At 35.2% G+C, this 20,083-nt stretch overlaps 1 protein-coding gene across 1 annotated transcript in view; it reads right to left on the reverse strand.

The window, feature by feature from the left end:
* LOC103772430 (ubiquitin carboxyl-terminal hydrolase 15-like) overlaps positions 1 to 17,024 on the reverse strand; it is a gene marked incomplete at both ends in the record, with an annotated part of 23,312 nt that extends 6,288 nt beyond the window's left edge. Inside the window, 5 exons of the mRNA XM_008939761.1 lie at positions 1,712 to 1,773; positions 4,272 to 4,417; positions 9,396 to 9,522; positions 12,033 to 12,163; positions 16,897 to 17,024. Of these exons, the coding sequence (XP_008938009.1) occupies positions 1,712 to 1,773; positions 4,272 to 4,417; positions 9,396 to 9,522; positions 12,033 to 12,163; positions 16,897 to 17,024 (594 nt within the window). The remainder of the gene's footprint in view (positions 1 to 1,711; positions 1,774 to 4,271; positions 4,418 to 9,395; positions 9,523 to 12,032; positions 12,164 to 16,896) is intronic.
* Positions 17,025 to 20,083: the final 3,059 nt, after the last annotated feature.

The following is a 20,083-nucleotide window of genomic DNA, read 5'->3' on the forward strand; positions in this document are numbered from 1 at the left end:
AGCGGTGTGTGATCAATGACAGGACTGTAGGAAGGTGTCTAGATGTATACTCTTTGTGATGCATTTCACACAGAAGACTCAAAAGTAGGTATTTAACATTTCTACCCCCTTAAACATCTTCTTAGCTTTTTCATAAAGTTTTAAACAGATGTAAAAACCTGTCCTCATTACTGTTTGTTGATAGTTTCTATTTGAATCCACTAAAATTTTACAAACCTTCCACTGTTATAATGCATTTGAATAATATTAAATTTCAGTCAATCTTTCTGATAGCTGTCAAACCTCAAAAGCATCCCCCAGCTTCACAGTAAACTTATTCATCCTCACTTGTTTACATATAGCCTCCTCATACACCAATACTCTCAATTACCATTTTACTTGTCCCCACATCAAACATTTTCCAGGAGATAGTCTTCAATTTACTACTGCTCCTGAATGCCTTCCGTAAAGTGGAATGGAAATCTAGCAGAATAAAAGCAGGTACCACCACCAAGAATGTCTTCCTACCAAAATTTCCAAAAGAATCCGTGACACCCAGTTATTTAAATTCTTTTAACCTTCAAAAGCTACATCTAAAATTTGACTTGGGCTTTGTTTCTACCAGATGCTTTTGAGGTCAGACAAAAAACGTCAAGTATTTTTCATCCCTTTCTTTCTGCTCTACAATCTCAATTGTTTGTGTCATAACATATTGCTGAGTAAGATTATACTGTTTGTACAAAGCTTAAATTGAACTCAGACTTCATCAACAGAAGCTAGTAGCAGTGTTCATAATAAAAGCGCTTGAGATAAAACACAGAAGATAAAGAATCTGTCCTTCAAATGATAAGCAATGATAAAAATGTTTTAAAACAAGAGTGAATCTCAATTACATGAATGCAAAATATCAAATGAAATAAAAGCACTTAGAAGAACTTTTTATGAAAGATATGCTCAAAAACCAGCCAACAAAGTGAAAAAAACCAGTTAACTATTTGTAAGGCTGAGATCATGTTAGTTTCCTAGTAACTGCTTCTAACTCTTCAAATCCAACAGAACATGTTTTAGATTCTGGAAACAATATTGTAAAAAAGTTAACGTATCTAAATGAGAAAAAACACCCAAATCTTTCTACTCACTTGCCACTACCAAGGTTCTCTTGACAATGGCAGCAGGAAGAACAGAAAAGAAAAAACTACTGTACTCTGTTCATTGATGGCAGCCCAACAAAGAACAAAAGCAACATGCCTGTAGGGCAGACTGCAATTTAAGTTATGTTTATCTGTAAATACTGTGCTCTGGAGATACGAGGACAAGCTATCCATGAAAATATTTACATGTAAGAATAACACTGACAGAATACATACATCTATGTTCATGTAACAATGCTTTGAAACAAATTTTAAAGTTTTACAGTTTTCTGCTATGGAATTTTTTTTCCTACTTTTAAGCAGGATAACCTGTACCACTGGCTGAAATGAACAAAATTAAGCAATGCACATACAGAAATTCACCATTATTATGTCACATTCTACAATGCACAGCACTTCAAAAAATACACTATCTGGAGTATGTTCACCTAAACCACCTAAAGGCTGATTTTAAAAATGTCATTTTTAAAACCATTTTTTCTTTAAAGCAAAATAACATAGTACTTTAAATGCTCATGATGTCATAACACAAGAAAATAGTTAAGCTATAGTGAATAATGTGACTTAAATTCAGAACTTACTTTGGAGTTGAAGGACCTCTTGGCCATGTTCCATCCTCATTCTTCTGTTCTATCACCAGTACCTATGACAAAAAGTGTAGTAGAAAAGCTGAGATATCAGCAGACTCCTTTCTGTTGCAATCTTTTTAATAGATTTGCTGACATATGAGTGAGACAGAAACTACTGATGTTTAAGTTACTGTTCCCTGAGGTTCAAGAATATTCCATTCGATTACACCTCACCTTCCCTCTTTTCTATTCACTTTTTTCTCCCCACATCTTACTTTGTGCATGGCACTTAATATTTCTATGCCTCAGTAATCCATGGCTAAAACGTGAAGACCTCACCTCTTTGAGAGGTAACAAGACGACCTGCAATTCTAAACAGCATCTATGATTCTATAGAAATCACATGCCTACACACAACAGCCCTAAAACATGCCTACAGACAACAGTCAAGAAAGGGATATTCCTGGAGGAATTTTGCCTCACGCACAACACAGACTGGTAGGGAAAACAACAGAAGCCAAACTTTTTTTTGCCTTGATAGCCTTAAAATCATACCTGCCTAGTTACTCCTGTACTTTTTTGCGAAAGCATTCGTTTAGTATTAATTTTCCAATGGGACAGCTGGCTAATGAAATTAATTTCATTCGGGTTGCTACTGGTACAAAAGGGAGCACAGAACACTCAGTCCTCAATACAGGCATCAGGTGCCATTTCAAATGCCTTTGAGTATTTGAGATCTGCTCTATGCTGGCAGATACAACTCAGGACCTACAAAAAGCTCACGTCTTTCTGGATTGACAGCTGGGACAGGGAGATCATTTGACATGGCAACTAGACTTCAATATTTAAACCGAATCTAACTCTTAACTTCCGATGCAACTAATTCTGCATAATTGTTTGCTGATGTTCCAGGATGCTAATTAGCTGCTATGCTATGCTTGGATATGCTTACACAGTGACATACATTCACACACATACTTAGGCTCAAAACCTTACACAGAAGTCATGCTGCTACTTAAAGATGTCGTTGCATTTTCAGACTGAATCCACTAAGACAGGACACTGAAAACTAGCTTTCTATCATGACCAGCTTTCTATCTGGAGTAGAGTAGCCTGCCATCTTTGGTCAAGAACGCGCTAAGACAGACGCTGTCATATTTCCTTCCCTTTGCTCTCAGACTACTACATTAAAGGAAGATCTAGACTTAAAAGTTCAATGGAGCCCCTAAAGGCTCACTTCAGAAGCAAAATGAAAAATTCAAGACATTAATTTACTCAAATTTACTCAGTCACATACATAGTTTAGAATTACACAGTAAAAATAACTTTTAGGTTTGACTGTAATAGTCAGAGTACCTATTATTAGATTAGGAGACTCAGCAAGAAAAACAACCCTGTATGACAGCAAGTGCAACTGATCAAACACACAGTTTACCACAACATTTAGCATTTTCAGAAACCATGCTTAAAGTCGGTTCTGAACAGTATTTGTTTTGCTGAAAGTACACACATCACCTAGAGATCTTTTAATGGCTATATTAGATCATGCTTGCTTTATAGTTAATGTTTCACTGAGACAGAGGCAATTTGCAAGTTACATCTCTGGTGCAAATCTTTTATGGGAGATGTGGGCTCTTCCAGCAGGACCCCTGTATTGGTAAAATTACCAGTATCACCCAAGGGTTTAAGTGCATGCAACATGAAGCAAAAGGGTACAATAGTTCAAGCTGTTATTTTGGTGCACTATTACTTACCTTCCATAACATAGGTAATGAAAACAGAAAGCACAGTGTAAATACTGCTGGTAAGCAGGTTAGAATGAAGTATTTTGATGTAAAATGAAATAATTTAATATAATCTTGCCTACAATTATTGCCATGAAATTTCATCTACTCATGTTTATAGCATGACAGCACGAACTACAGCTACTGAAAAAAGACTGAACTATTTGAAGACTAAAGAATCAATGTAACAATCTGAAAAGTTCTTCTAACAATAAAACTGTTCTATCAAATTATTTATTATTATTATTATCATCATCAAATAATCTTGTAAGAAATCCTCCTATAAAAGGATTTTAAAATGATGATACACAGTCTCATGCTGAAGCAGGTTTTTCAGGCTCTTTTGCCTTTACAGCTCTTATCTCAATCTAAAACACTTCCATTTTTTCTTCATTTCTTTCTGAAATCTGGACAGTGGAATTTGAGTAGAAGACATTATACTTTTAGAGTACCTAAAAAGTTCTTTGAACTTTTGGTTTCATTATGGGAAGATATATCTCAGATTCTAGGAATTTTTTTTTTGTTTCAAGTTTTACCAAATTCAAATCAGCAATGCTACATTGATTTACTATTAATTCACCAGGTGAGTAAAACTCATTTTTAATCCTGAAAATGCACTCAAAGTCTACTTTTATTTTGATGAATTTGTTTACAAAATCCTCTATTCCTGACTGAATGTAACAGGAAGCAATTTTCACTTAAAAAGAAGCAAAATTCACTGTGTACAGCTGTATTTTAATAAGTAAGAAAATAAACATATAATAAAATGAAATAATATTACAATGTACCTGTCCTTGGTATAAACCAGCATCCTGTATGGTACTGTCTGGTTTATTCAAAGGTTCAAAAGTACTACTCATGTATTTGTTCCACAGTCTGGTCTCTTTTTCACCTGGAATATTGAAGATTTTCCTTATCTCTTTTTCAATAGTATCTGTTTTGAAAAGGAGAGAACACAAGCTTAGCATTTCAGTACACGAACAGTATAAGGCTGAATAATGCATCAGAATCACCTATTCTTTTCTTAAATTCAACGTATGAATGAAACTACAGAAATAGCCATGCAACCACATCATGTTGTAGGACACGCAGGAAGTTGATAGTTTGCTTGCCTTTAAAATGGGAACAGTCAGACGACTATTTTATTCCCTCCTGAATCTCTCAGCAAAGCAGACCAAATAAAGACAAGTTAATAAATAACAGATGGCAGCTGCCTAGGTACCCATCTACTAATTTCTCAGTGTGGTAACACAGGAGGGTGGGTGGGTTGGAAATGATTAGAAGCAAGACTGGCAGCAAAACCTGGTGCAGAGGGTGCAAGTTATTCTGTTCCTCTCACTAAATCAAACCCTTTTTGGTTTTCATTCTTCTACTACCTGTATTCCAGTGCAATTGTCACTAAGCACAATACATATGTATAAAGTTTAATCTTCATGCTCACAGAAATTAAAGACTAGTCCATAAAACTAAAGTGCTTACATTTATTTTAAAAGGATGATGAAAGATTACAAGTCCCTGAAAGCTTTAACATGAAAGTCTACCAGCTCCTACACTACCTGACAAAAACTTAATTTTAAGGTAGTATAAATATTGTATAACAACTGAAATTTAAGAAGTTCATAATTAGCTCCATTCTCCTTATGCAAATGCAGAGTTTATTACAGAGTTCTTTAATTTGAACTAATATGTACAGTGCTATACCAAAGCAACATCACTTAGATGGTTTTCTTAATTGGTACACTCATAAAGCCCCACAGCAGCCAAGTCTCATAACAGCTAACACTGTTAGAAAACCAAACAGGAGTCAAGAAATGTACAGTTTATTCCTGATGATCACTGAAAACACAATTATAAAAATGGGCACTGCAAGCTCATTAAGAGACATTCCCCCGAAGTCTCAAGATAAAAGACCCATGCCAGCTCCTCCAGCATTTCCCTTGCTCCCTTTTACTTAAGAGTATTCTTTTCTCTTCCACTATGTTAAATATGGAAGTCAAAATAAAATCTGAAGCTTAAAAGTACCTTGTAAAAATCCAGACATTGGCTTGTGAAATGCATGACAATTGGCCAATATAGTGTTGTAGGCAACTTAATACAATTTCCTGCTATACTATTTAAAACACATTTTTAGTATGAAAGCAAGTGTTAGACTGGATCATCTGTTTCTATTATAGAGATGGTATGTAGGCAAGGTAGGTGCTATAAACAAGGCAACAGGCTGTTACTTGATTTGTTCACTTAAAAAAAAAAAATCACATACTGAATCAATTTTTAACCAATGATTTCAAATAGCTGAATTTGAGTGTAAGAACGAATCTAGTCAGCAATAATCTTTAAAAAAAAATAATCCAGATTTATCAATGGCTTTCAGTAAAAGAATTTACAAATAGTATTTGTTCATTATCTTACTAATGCCATGGCAACTCATTATTTGAGCACTGCAGCTTGTACTTTTTGCAAGCACTAAATTAACATTTATTATGTTGATTTTTAACATATTCCAGCTTCAGTAACAGACAGGAAGCATCAACCCTATCAGATAACTACACATCATGCCCCAGACTCTGGGAAAACCATGTCTCACTTGACTATTATGCTAAATTTGAGACTGTGAAACTAAGGTTCTTTTACATAATTCCATGAGTGTAACCAATGCACATTTGGTAATTCATCCCTCTTCCAGCCAGCAAGTACCAGTGAAGTGCTGGCTTTTCTACAGTGAAAGTGCCCATGCAGTATAAATGAAAACATTACATTCAAACAGGTATGGAGAGAGGGGTATTGCATATGGGATTCTCCTCTAGTAGTGCTATGCACATCCCATGTATGAGATATGTCTAAAAGAGACAGGAAGAACTGCCCTTTAAAGACACCTCTCAATCCGTCAGGTATATAGCCACAATTTGAGATAATTCACTCTGAGAGTTAAAGGTTACTGATACATCCTATATCGTTAAAAGTCAGATACCTTCTCCAAAAAAAAACCTGCATAATTTAAGTACTCAATTTTGGAAGACTACATGAGAAGAATTTTGATGAGATGTTGGAGAATTTCAGCATATCCTAACAAGAGTATACTCTGGCTCCAAGTGGCTAGTGCTGGCACAAATACTGGCTAGTGGAAATAGCAGCAAAATGTTAATCTGTGTTATGAAACAGCAATTCCAGCTTCCTAAAGAAGGGAAAGGCTGGTAACAGATCCCAGAATATATTGTCCTGAAGGGTGGCAAGCTTTACATTCTTGAATTCTGGAGCAAATTGAAGGGAAAGAAGAATCAAATGCTAGTATATTTGTCAAGATAATATACTAGCAGAAGTCCAAAACTCCATTAGATGGAGACCCACTGGTATAATCTTCTACAAAGTTAATCAGCTCAGTTTTGGAACTGTTTTATGGCATTGCATTCACAACCTGACTCTATTCATCCATAACAGAGGCTACAGACAGTTTTTCTGTCATTTTGCGGTTTATAAAACTCTTGAATAGAGGTAGAAAAGGCCTACACATTAGCTGATGGCTTAGTTTTATCATACTTTCACATGATTAAGATACCTGAATGGATCATTGACTCATTTTCACTCAGAAACCCTGATGCTCTCTAGGATCAGCAACAATAACTACGCTGAAATGTTGCCTAAACTACACCTCCTGTCTAGCTCATTTTCCTTTTAGAATTAACATCCCACCCTCCTCCCCCAAAGAATCAATCAGTCTCAAAAATGCACTACCTCCAACATGAACATCCTCAATTATAGAAGATTCCCAAGACAGTCCAAAGAACACAACAGATGTGGCCAGTACCACCCCAAGAAAATGATTGTCATTATTAGGTCTGCCCTTTCTGATAAATTTTTCGTACCTTGTACTAACTTATTGACATAGAGCTTAGCTTAGTATCTATTTGAGTGGAAAAACAAAGGTATTCAAGGAATGACACACACTCAAAGACTGGTGGGTGAATATTACATTGTGCTTGAAGTATTTAAGGTGCTCCAAAACTTTCACTGTTTATGTGAGTTAAGGAAGATCTTGTACTGATCTTTTGAGCACAGTAAACAATGTAATCAATGATGGTGGGTTGAAAAATTAAAACCTCTTGAAAAGTCCACAGGTACTTCATGTCTGCTTACTTCAGTGGGGCTAATATTATTTTGTACTAGAAGTCTTCTGCAGCCATACTGAAAATGCATCCCGTACTGACATATATGAGGAGGAAACAAGATTCTGTAAGAGTCCTTTTGCATATTATTTATTGATATAATGAGCATCTCTGCTATATATCTGATGAATTCCAGAACTACCTTAAATATACTTAAAGATGGCAGAGGGAACCAAACCCCACCATCTTATTAATGGATGATACAGGGATCAGTTACTTTTTCACTCTTAAAAGTGGCTCTAATTTTTCGAGCTGTTCTTCTAGGATATAAACTCTGTTCTGACTAGGAAGGCCCTGCTTGGTGCTCTGCATAAGAAGCTTCAGAAAGGGCACGTTTAAGGCTTCCCAGAGCATGTCATCGACATCTCAGCAAAGGCCACTGTCTGGAAAGGGGTTGCCAGTGAGTCTAACTATGTCTCATTACCCTTTATGACAATTTTCTAGTAATTGCAATTCTGTCTGCTAAGAAAAGCTGAATACATCTTCACGTAACAGTTGTTCTAAAATGCCTTGCTTCTGATTAGAGAAAGAAAATACCAGCAATTCATCTACTACCTATAATTCAACTGATACAACTAAATTCGGTATAGCTGCAAATAGCTTGTATTTGGTCCTCAGGGATGAACAATGTTAAATTGTTTTTTCTGTGTTTCTGGGTTTGCTTAGAGAATAATGAAGCACATCTTCCCAAGTTAAACCAGATCTCAAAAAGGATAATTAACATGCAAGACAGAAGCCTTGTTTCAAGGACAAATTTCCTAATTTTAAACTTTTTAATCTAATGCAAGCAGATGATTACTTGTTTAACTTCAAGATTAAAATTTAACCAAGTAAAATGATTCTGCTTTTAATGCATGCAATCTGCAAGGAATTAAAGAGTAGCAAGTGTCAGTCACTACTCATAATGTGAAGAAAAGCAAAACCTGAAAAATCTACATTGTTGTCAAAGAATGTAAGCAGAGACATGGCTGGGCATAAAGTGCCAAGGGCATGAAGTACAAGTCTAACTGCACGAATACAGCTGACTGAAAGACTCTTATCTCAGATACTCATGCACAAATACACCCAAATTTGAGTTTATGTGATCAGCAATACCTTTGCACATGTTCTGATCAGAGATAACTATGTTATCAAAATATGGTTTCAAACAATGACACGATGTTAAAAAAACAGGTAAAATAACTACAAATACACAAAATTTAGAGGATTAAAACCAGACTCAGTTAGAAGATTGTGCCTGGTCTGCCACTTCACAACACAAATACTGCCTTTGTAGGTCACCTTTAGCCATTAATTTATAAATTCAATTCATTCTTGTGTTTTGTAATGTACCCTTCTCTTTACATATATGACTAAAAAGTGTTGACTAATGAAAGACATGAATAGAAAGACATAAAAAAAAAAATCCCTACCTTACACACCAAAAGCCAAGAAAAAGTACTATGGAATCCAATAAAGATAACAAAAATCTTCACACTGTTCACTTCCCAAAAAGCAAAAACCTCTAGGATTAACACAGAAGTCTGGATAATAAACCACACACTTATTTTTAAAACCATATTAAAAATCCTAAATATTCCAAATTGTTTTACAATTTTTGACCCAAACCAAAACCCAAATTAGTACCATACTTTTTAATGGTTAAAATACCCATCTATCTTTTTACCTAGAGATTTATTTATTTCACAACTTGCTACTAAGTATTATTTAAATAAGAAACAATTGTATATTTTTGAAAATAGTTGTACATACCTATTGTATCAGCTTTACTAAATCTTCGTGTGACAACATTGTTCATATCTCCATTTTCACAAAGCTTTAATTCTGTTAGATATACTTCTACTTTGCAGTGCTTTACAAACATACCCTGTTCAACAACCTGAAAAACAGATTTGGATCAGGTATCAGTCTAAATATATTTTCATATACACACTTCAAAATATTTTTGAGAACTTTTCAAAAAACTGAATTCAAGGAATGTAAGATACTTAATAAATAACAAAAATTACAACTAAAATTCCCCAATAACTTTTTAGAAATACAATAAACTAAAAAGAATTTTTTTTCCATAATGATGATGTCTCATCTATTTATAAGAACAACTTTCAAAGTGTTCAGTTCAGTGGATATCACAAATATGCATACTTAACTGAAAGATACTTGATCAAGAGATAAAAAACCAGCAGAAGTTGTTTTTTTCAAATCAATTTGGTTTATGCTACTTCCTCAAAACATGAAGAACCAGTTTTCACAGTTAACAAATACTTATCAAAACCAGAATACGCACTAATAAAATTTGAATATTAGATTTTTAAACCAAACCTAAAAGTCTTCCACTTACATTCCAATAATAAGTAAATTATTTCAAAATTTCACCTATGCATTACAGTTGTTTATTGTATGTTCATTTTTCTAACACTTTACAAAATAGTTAAGTACACACGATTTTTTTTTATAAAAGTAAAATGTAGAATAAATATTCAGGGTCACCTCTTAAATGTTTTTCCCTTTGATCTTCCAAAGTGTAACTGCAGCACTTAGTCATGTAGACTGTACCAAAAATAACCACTGGCCTGATATGCGATACACTGACAAATACGGTAAATAAAAAAGCCACCAGCTAATTGCTAGGAGAGCTCTGCTGTCTGCTGTACAAATAGAACTGGTATGAATGTGCCACAGGGAAAAAAAAAATTAGTGAATGATTTCATTGCTGTTCAGTAGTTTCCCTTAGCTCTAATGACTACTAACCATGACATTTAAGTAAAACTTTGTTTTAATTTGAGCAGCTGTGTAGGGTTTTCAACTACTAGAGAGAAAACAGAACAGTGGAATACCACTCTAGTGGTACCATTGCCACATCCTATTACACAAAGTCACAATGTTATTTGGATCAAGTACAACGTTGTATCAATTTAAAATTGGGATCCACATTTCAAAAAAAGTTCATGTAACAAAGGAGAGAAAAAGTATAATCCATGTCTATGAAAAAACATTACAGCAGACAGGAGAAAGAATAATGAACAGGTGACAAAAGCATCAGAAAGAAAAATTCCTAACTGGAATATGCACCTCTGAGGATAACTACTCTTCATATATTGACAGGAAAAAAAAAAAAAAAAAAGGTTAGGTCACTTTATCTGGCCACTCATTACATTTCATGTATTTTTCCAGTTTGTTCCCTCCAAGTAGAAGTCAAGGTACTCTAATTTCCCTTTGCTCTTCCTTCCATTTTCACCCCAAAGTGAGAAAGTCACATAACTTTTAATTTACCCTTATGATGGAAGAGCATTCAGTTTGCTGTAATCCATCCTCAGAAAAAAAGAGAAAGTTAATAACAGATTTATCTTTAAAGGAGAATCATTTTAATGGATTTCTGAACTAAAGAGAGAGACATTGCAGAGATGTCTCTTTAAAAAACACCCACCGAACAAACAAACAACAAAATTGCCGATCAAATGAATCTTGAAAGCAAAACATTTCTTCTGTAGCTAAATCTGGCACTTGTGTGAAAAGAATGAACTTCAAATAAAGTGGCCAGCATGCATGTAGTTAGGCCATATTTATGTTACAGGAAGGAAAAAAGGCTCTATTACACTAGAAGCCATATCAAACTAAATTCTAAGCATAATTGTCTTTCAGCAGTTTTTCAAGAATTAAAATACAGATCCCTGTAACTGAAAGAATACACCACAATGGTGAATTTAGTAGTGGCAAACATACCAAAATGTATTTTAAAAAATTAAGAATTGAAGTCCAGCAACAATTGATCCAGTAACAATGCATCTGTAATCACTAACTTGAAAATCTTACAAAATAATACAAACCAAAAAGAACACCTGACATAATTAACTGGTAAAATTTCACATCACCTTAATAATAAGGCTGGTATGTGCTGGAGCAAACAAAAGTTAACACCAAAGATGTTAACATTACCCAGAAAAATCTCTTGGCAGGCTGTTGAACACAGAAGACTGCTTATCAGAAAAGGAACTGTTAATTCCTTTGCCAGCATTAACATTATTAGAGCTAGGTTTCTTGCTAATAGAGTAAATACAGTTTTAGGGGTTTATACTTAATTACAAAATCATTTGCATTAATAGACTTACAAGCTTCTAAAGCAAGTTCTTCTTGAAATGTTAGACTGCTTACTTCCAGAAAAAGAGAAAAGTATATCCTTTGTGTCACTATTTCTCAGTATTAAAAACTTAAGCCTCCAGAATCTGAATAAAAATTAGATACCTATAACCAACTAAAGGAGGATTTGTCTATGTGATTACCATAGGCCAGGACTTACAATCTTCTAATAAATCCCTGTGCAACTCCTCCATATTTGCAGGACGCATGCAAACTGAATCACATTCATCCCAGAGGATAATTTAAGAGTACCTTGCGTGCTATTGGCTCTTGACCTTCCATCAGTGTGTACCAGCTAACTAGCCTATTCCAGCCTTCAGTTGGCAGAAGGATGTAGTCCAGCTCATCAATGAGATGTTCCTTGAGAGACTGAGAATCACCATCTGTAGGAGAAAAGTATTTTCACTTGAATACTGTAACTCTGTTACTTGAGTTTTTAATGTAACATTTTTCATACAAACAGGAAACAAAACATTTTCTGAGTCACAGTCATGTTACCACTATTATGGTGTTCAAAGCAAAACTCTCCTGAAACTATGTAGGCAAGCCATCAAGACCATGTAGAACACACCAAGGTAGTATTCCTGCACTGAGCAACCCAAGTGACAACTTCATATCTTCATGCAATCATAAGCACCCAGCGTTATCACACACCATCACTGAATATGCAGAAGTGAGTAGTTACAGTAGATCCAAGACTAAGTTTTAAGTTTTTTACTCCATGCCAGACTGGGAAAGTAACCTGGTACGGCCCTCCTACTTAAAGGATCCTAGGTGCTCTGGAAACAAAAGTCACTACAGAATTCTTCACAGGGACAGAGATGTAGCACTTGAACAAATTACAGTTTGGCAATCCCTTTACACAAGTAGCATGATCTTAGGTTTGGTTGAATCTTCACTACAGTAGCAAGACAGCAGCTATCCTGTGTGTAAGATGTGATTACAGATCGCAGCCACTGTGAGCCTCAGACAGTTAGGGCAGCTGGCTGTCCATTTGGAAGTACACAACTACAGGCCTGCAAACATCCCTCTGTAAAGAGGGAGATCAAACAGGGAGACCCACACATTCAGCTCCAAAGAATGAACCAGGATGACAAACTTAATGAAGTATGAAAACAAAGAGACTAAGTATAAAGAATAAACACACAGTCTATTTTCATTGTCTTAAGTGAATGACCTGCAGAATTACATTACACAATTAAAACTGAGCATAAAAGTAACCTTAAATAATCTCTAATTGCTTTAAATATTGGCCCTTGGGATTTTTTTTTTTTAAAGTACAATACTTCTATGCAAAATGAATACTGTTAACTTCATTTTTCTGCAAGGACAAAAAGAAGTGCATGCTCTGCGTATATGAAAAACACTAAGGTGCTCTCCTTTGATCATATTTCTCTACTTCTCTTTCTTTTGTACAGATCAAGCAAACACAGCACAATGTGACTTCAATTAAAAAAAATTATCCTGAGCATTAAGAAAAGCAGACTTAAAAATTAAGGTCCTTTAGAAAGAAGAACTATTCCTTTTTTTCCCCCTGTGTAAGAACGTAACAAAACATGTTGCAACGTGACCTTTGCTGTAGGAGGTCAACACTACTGAGGACGTGTAAGAGACGTGCTCACTTCCTGGTGGGAAGAGCAGACAAGATTCAGTTTACCAAGCCTCTAGAAATCTCCCCACTCTACCTGCACTTCCTACACCTTCAGCTGACTTAAAGGGTTTGTGATTTTAAGTGAAAACCTATGGAGAAAAACAATGCTTTTTGCTTTCATCACCCAAACACTGAAAATATGGGCAAAGGAGGATGCATAGCTTTCATCTGCTACTATCTTACCATCAGTGACATTTCCCTCTGTCCTTCTCCAGCTAAGTACCTTGATGTATGAGCAAAACATGGGAGATACATACTGTTCTCTAGTCAGGTACTTTAAGTGTACAGTATTCGTACTACCATTAGCTGCTCAAGAGATGGCAAAAAAGATATTGTTTCCACAACACACCATCTGTGCAGTTTAGAGATGACTCCATGTGGTCAAGAAGGTACAATATGGTTTACAGGCACCTTCTCTGATAAAAATTGTAAATGACTTAAGAGGAGTTAAACAAAAAACCCCTAACAACAAGAAAAATCCCAAAATACAGCCAAGTAAATACTAGAAGTATAAAGTTATTTTAGAAAGAGGGGATAACCAAGTTCAGAAGTAACCAAAATATTTGTTGCAATTTTAGGGAGAAGAAACACGAGCAACACAGAAGGCAACAAAGGAAAGTAGAAGAAAACCTCATATTTTGGATTCTACCTTGGGATCCACAAGACATACATTTCTTGATCAAAAAGTAAAATGGAATTTCACATGAACAACTCAGTGAACATAAAGGTAAATAATAATTTACTTTTTAATAGAGATAATATACTTAATGTGACCTAATAAATAAGACTTCAATCGATTAATGCATCTGTTTAAAAGGTAGTCTCCTTCTCCCAAGTATCTAGTGATAGTTCTAACGTTAATGATGCTATGATTCCTTTTTTCCCCCCCTCAGGCTGTTTCATCCTAACAGTAAAAGCTACAATTTTTAGGAGTCAGATTTTGATTCAAAACTGTCTCTAGTGATTAAGAAAAGCCTGTATTTGAGAGCTGCATACAAGAAACGTTTCCTGACATAATTCACAACTTGCACTATCAATGCTTACTTGGCACACTCAGCACTATGAATATGGTGGTTCCCTTGTAACTGTGAGCAAAGCGTACAAAGAAACTCACAAACGCACCTTCAGGTTCACGTATCTCTTCAAACAGCTCATACTGTACTTCCACACTGATGTGATATTGCTACCAGAGTTTAGTGAGGAGACATAATTTGGATTCCATTTTGCCTTTTTAAAACCACCAACATTTCTTCTGCTATATTTTTTTTCAGAACCTTATTCCATCAAAGAAGCCCCTGGGCTCTGACAATTCAGTCCCTCCTATGCAGCACTGCTTTCTATGATGAACATCACCTATTCTATGACTACTTCCATGTGCTTGCTTTGCTGATCTGAAGTTGGCTATATATCTCTTTGTTTGAAGATGGCATTGCTGAATTCCATTACATTCAGCAACATTTTTTGCATATGTTGAGATTAACTGAAATTTCTGTTGCTTTTAACTGCTCTCACTTCATCCAAATGTTCTGGAAATAACAGGGCAGCATTTAATATAGGCACAACATACATCTTCAGTTTACTGGAATCGGTGTTTCTTGAATTTAGTAATAGTTTTCCTTATCACCACATTATGCTGCACAATATCTGAGAAAGCATGCTCATTCCAGATGATTTTATTCTTTAAATCAGATGCAAATTTTCAGACTGAACACTGAAGGAAAGCAGTATGAGAGCAACTAGTGCATACTAGGTGCTAAAGACAGGATTAAAACCCCAGGCATTTCCAGGTCAAATTTATTCTACATATGAAACCTAGCAAAGAGGATTGCTGCTTTGCAGCAGGTGAAGAAGACAGCTACCATTTGCTGAGCACTAATGCCTTTACTTTTTAAACTGCCCTCACACAGGAATAGTAGATGTCAGACTAATTGGACGCATGGTACCACTGACAATGCAAAGCCTTAGTTTTAGAACCATGAATGAACAAAAAGTGAAGTTCATAAACCCAAATGCTGTGCTTATTTTGAAAGGGGTATTGGCAGAGTCAAAATGACAGAACACAGGTTTTCAGGAGCTTTTAGCAAAATGGCTAACACAACTTTAGATTTGGACAGCTAACTCTGATACAGACTCCATATCCACATACACATTATCTGAACATTTATGTAGATTAAGTTATAATAGAGATGGACTAACAGTGCTTTGTACATCTTGAAATCACCTTTTATTTTTTAAGTGGATAAACACAGAAGAGAGAATAAGCTGATGCTGCCTCACTGAGGATAAAAAGATCTTGCCACCTCTGATTTAAAATGAACAGTATCACTTGAACACACTCATCTCACTACAACATTTACTACAAGAATGCACAAAAGATGTAGGTCCTCACATCTGAGAAAAAATGCATCACTCACCTGGAGCAAAAAGACCTTTAAGTTTGTGGATGGAAAAGAATGTATAGACGCACATGACAATACAGCACCTTTTTCAAAGGCACTGATACTAGTCACTGTCATACATGCACACTGACAACTAGGGCTACACAGTATGACAAGTCCTATGAAAGAGCAATCATCTTAACATTTAACTTGTAAAATAAAGAGATATTAATTACAGTTGAGAAGTTTTGAATTAAGAAAGTCAGAGCTCATCATAAACCCCATGAAGTTGCAAAAATCTGTATTACTATGTGCAAACAAATTATGCAGCACTATTATATGACCTGTGACTGCAAATAAGGAAACCAATTATCTGCTAGAATTTGTATCCACTAGATTTTGCAGATTAAACATTAATGGCTCTAATGGTATTTCAGTACTGGACGTTAAATATAGAATTTGACCTAAAGATTTAAATGTGCGGGAAAGTACTCTGAGACCTGTGTCCACAAATTTGACTGCAGTTCAGCAAAAGCCAGTCAGACCTTAGTAATTATAACAGCGACAGAGTTTAACCATACTTAGCAGACTTTAAAAAAATAAGGAAATTATCCTCTATCATTTCACACCACTTACTGAACTGCATAAACCCTCTTCTTGAATTGTTCCAGAACCAAACTAAGGGCTTTGGGCTCATTTACAAAAAGAAATTTTAGAGTTCAACTTTAAAATGTTATTTTATAGCAACCAATTTGGTTAAGTTAAAAAGAAAAACCTTAGTGAACTCAGGCTACCTGTCAACCTGACTAAATTTCAGCTACCAAGTTATCCCAAAATATCATTATAAACTAGTAATTTGCACATTACCACTGGACCACTGCAAAGAAGTTCCAATAATTTATAGAATTGTAATTTTTAGGGAAATCTGTTCTAGTCCTCTTGTCACTGTCCGAAAACAAACAAAAAAAATTTCACCTTCATAGATGCCAAGATTCATTTACACTACCAACTACAAAAGACAAACAATCAGTGACAAATTTGCACTAAATTATTAGTATTGGCTTATTACACAATCAGAAGCAGTTACCTTTGAGAAGTCCAGAATTATCAATAGGACCAGGGTACACATTCTGATCTCCCATCTGGTATTTGTCCCAGTCGTCAAAACCAACATATTTTTTCCACTGTTTGAACCAGCGACTATCCACTAGATACCTTAAATGGAAGAAGAAAGGCAAGTTAATTATTGGCATGGTACTTCTTCCTACAGTACTAATTGATTCATGTTAATTCATCAGCCTTAAAAAATGCAGAATGTTTTTCTGTGTGGTCTGCTAACCATTATCAGCATCTCCTACCAACAAAGACTTTAATTGTGGGCAATTAAATGTCCCACTAATCACAGTGGGCAAATACAGTTTTGCAAGACTGCCAATACAGTGTATCAGAAGTCGAAGAATGTCAAATTCAAAAAATACTTCCTTTTTATAGCATGAAATACCACCTTTAATTCCTGTTCTCAATTTGCAAATGGGGAGATTCAAGTTAAATCTTTATAATTAGACAGCCCTTTAAAAAAGGAGAGAGACCTTTTAGTAAAATAGGAACTTTATTTATAACATTCATATGTAATTTGAAAAAAATTTAAAACCCTGATGTCCTGTCAAGAGAGAGAGCCTAAGCGTTTTCTTCCTTTGAATCAGCAACAACATATACAGTAAATGTTCTGCTTTTGAGGCAGTACTAGATGTTCCTCCTACATAAAATTATCAATTTCACACTTCCATATAAAGGGATATCTCTAAACTCAGCTCCACAGTATTTCTACCCAGATAAAACTGTTGCCAGTCTGGCTTTTACAGAGTCGAGTGATACCTACATTTTAGGTCTTTTTGTTCAGAATTTCTTTAATATTAAGATACCGAATTTGTTTGGTGATCCTCAGATCTGATTTTATGATGTTTTTTCTTTACAGACATCACCTTCATTCCTCCTCTTTCCTAAAAGTATCTGTCTCTTTCTGTCTGGCCTGTCCCAGACGTTTTGCTGCTACCCTAGTACACGTCAGAATATCATTACCAGGATGAAATGCTAGGTCAAACTAAAGATCATAGCTAACCCTCATTCTTTTCTCCAGTATCTGGCTACTGAACTCTTATTTGTAACATACCAATAATATGCTATTGAACCTTTAAGAGGTCTCAGAACTTCCTGGTGGCTCAAATACTACTCTGTTAATACATACAGCTTTATTAGGCATTCATTCTGTACAAATTACTCATGAACACTGTGTAAAAACACAGAACAAAAACATTTACACCCACAACACTTGTAACCAAAGAAGTACAAAAACATTGCTTGAGTATATCTTTTAGTCAATGTGTTAAAAAAAAAAAAAAACCAAAAAGAAAACCCACCAAAAAAAAAAAAAAAACCCCACAAACATTAGCAAGGCCTTAAATTTGTGGTTCTAAATGATGTAACTTCAATAAGAATTAACAAACCTAAGATACATAAGTCTTGACCGATTTTTTCTCAAGTCCAGTTTTTCTCTCTAACACACATTGATCAAGCCTGGAGTCAGCCTCCAGAAGTACTGCTAGCAAACCTTTGGTAAAGAAGGAATTACTACTGGGTACTACTCAGCAAGTGGAATCCTTTGCAGTTGACTTATCAGATTGTCTTCTCAGTAAGTCCCAATTTCTCAGTTTCTACAGAACATGCTCTTAAGTCTGTGAATATATAGGTAAAAGTCCTTTGGAAAGTAAGAGGAAGAAGGCATTGGACAGCTACACACAAGACCACCACAGGCTTTTGGATGCTTACTTCCGCTACACTTCTTCAAAAACAAAGACAAATGTCTCAAGAGTAACTTTACAACGTCTATGACAAGAGCAGCTTAAGTCACATGGAAAGCAGTCTTGATTCAAAATACAATTACATCAACAGTAATAATGTGTCTGTGAACAAATTCCTCCTACCCTTAGCTTGTAACCACCCTAAGCAAACAGAAATGGCAAAGGCAGAGCTTTGTCTCAACTGCTATAGATATAGTTCTGCCAGTGTAAGAACTTTGGTTAGGGACCAAATTTCTCCTTTACTGCACCAATGCCAGCCACACTCTGGAGCACACACCATCATCTCACAGTCCAACACTTTGTCTTTTATCTGTTCTATTATCACAACCTGTACCTGCTGCTCAAGAGTCATCAAGTACTATGAGTTGTTCTCTCTTCTGAAATTATTCTGCACACAACTTTGTCCTTGAACTTGCAAAACAAAATTTCTTCCTGAAATTTTAAACATGTAATAAAGCAGTCAGAAACAGCCCTAAACTGTTTTTTTGAGCCAAAACTATGCAGATTAAGAGCTTTGCTTTAAACACCTTTAAGGAAATGTATTGAAAAGTATTTTTCTGCAAAAATGCCCTTTTCCACACTTTATAAAGTCGGAAACAGTGACTTAATAGGGTGTTCTGGACACAATGCATCCCACCAAGTCAGCAATAAAACAGTATGGTTGAAGTCCAACTCCAGAAAGATGAGATATTTAACATCAATATGATTTACAATATTGAAACGTTCTAAAGTAGCCTGGTCCAGCACTCATTGTTTCACTCCTGTGGCAGAATTTGCTTGACATGTTTTGTTTCCTTTAGAGCACGTTTAGAATGTAATAACAAACAAGACTGAACAAGGCTAAACTGCATTAAAGATGGTGAAAATTGGGTCAAAACACAGTAAAAAGGTGAAAACGCAGACTATTATAAACAGATCTAAACTTTATTAATGCTAAGAAAAGGTAAAACTTATCTAGTTCGAATCTGAGCAAGTTCTAGTCTCCCACACATCTTGCACTTCTAATATCAATTCAGCTAGAATACATTGATTTCTTGACCACTTTCCACTGTCTATACTTTGTTCTTCAGTGAAGTTACAAGAACTACTTTAAGCAATGAGGTTCTAAAAATAATTCAGATCTTTATATGCAGAAAACCTAATTTTGCAACACAAGAAAGCATCCAAGCAAAGCCTTACTGTCTTATGTAAAAGCTTTTTCTGAACTTTTTAGGCTCTCTTAACACAGCAGCAGACTTAATGATCCAAACTTTACCAAAACCTGTGGAACCTCAAACTGTTGTGAAATTAAATGAGAAACAACTTAAACTATCAAAAATTATCAGCTTGTAAAAAAAGGCATGTAACGTGATTATCTATACATAATTAAAAATTTGGCATTATAATTTCTTTAGAATTTATTATAATTATTAAATT

Source organism: Merops nubicus, unplaced genomic scaffold (genome assembly GCF_000691845.1).
Source record: "Merops nubicus isolate BGI_N331 unplaced genomic scaffold, ASM69184v1 scaffold31514, whole genome shotgun sequence".
Lineage (NCBI taxonomy): Eukaryota > Metazoa > Chordata > Aves > Coraciiformes > Meropidae > Merops > Merops nubicus.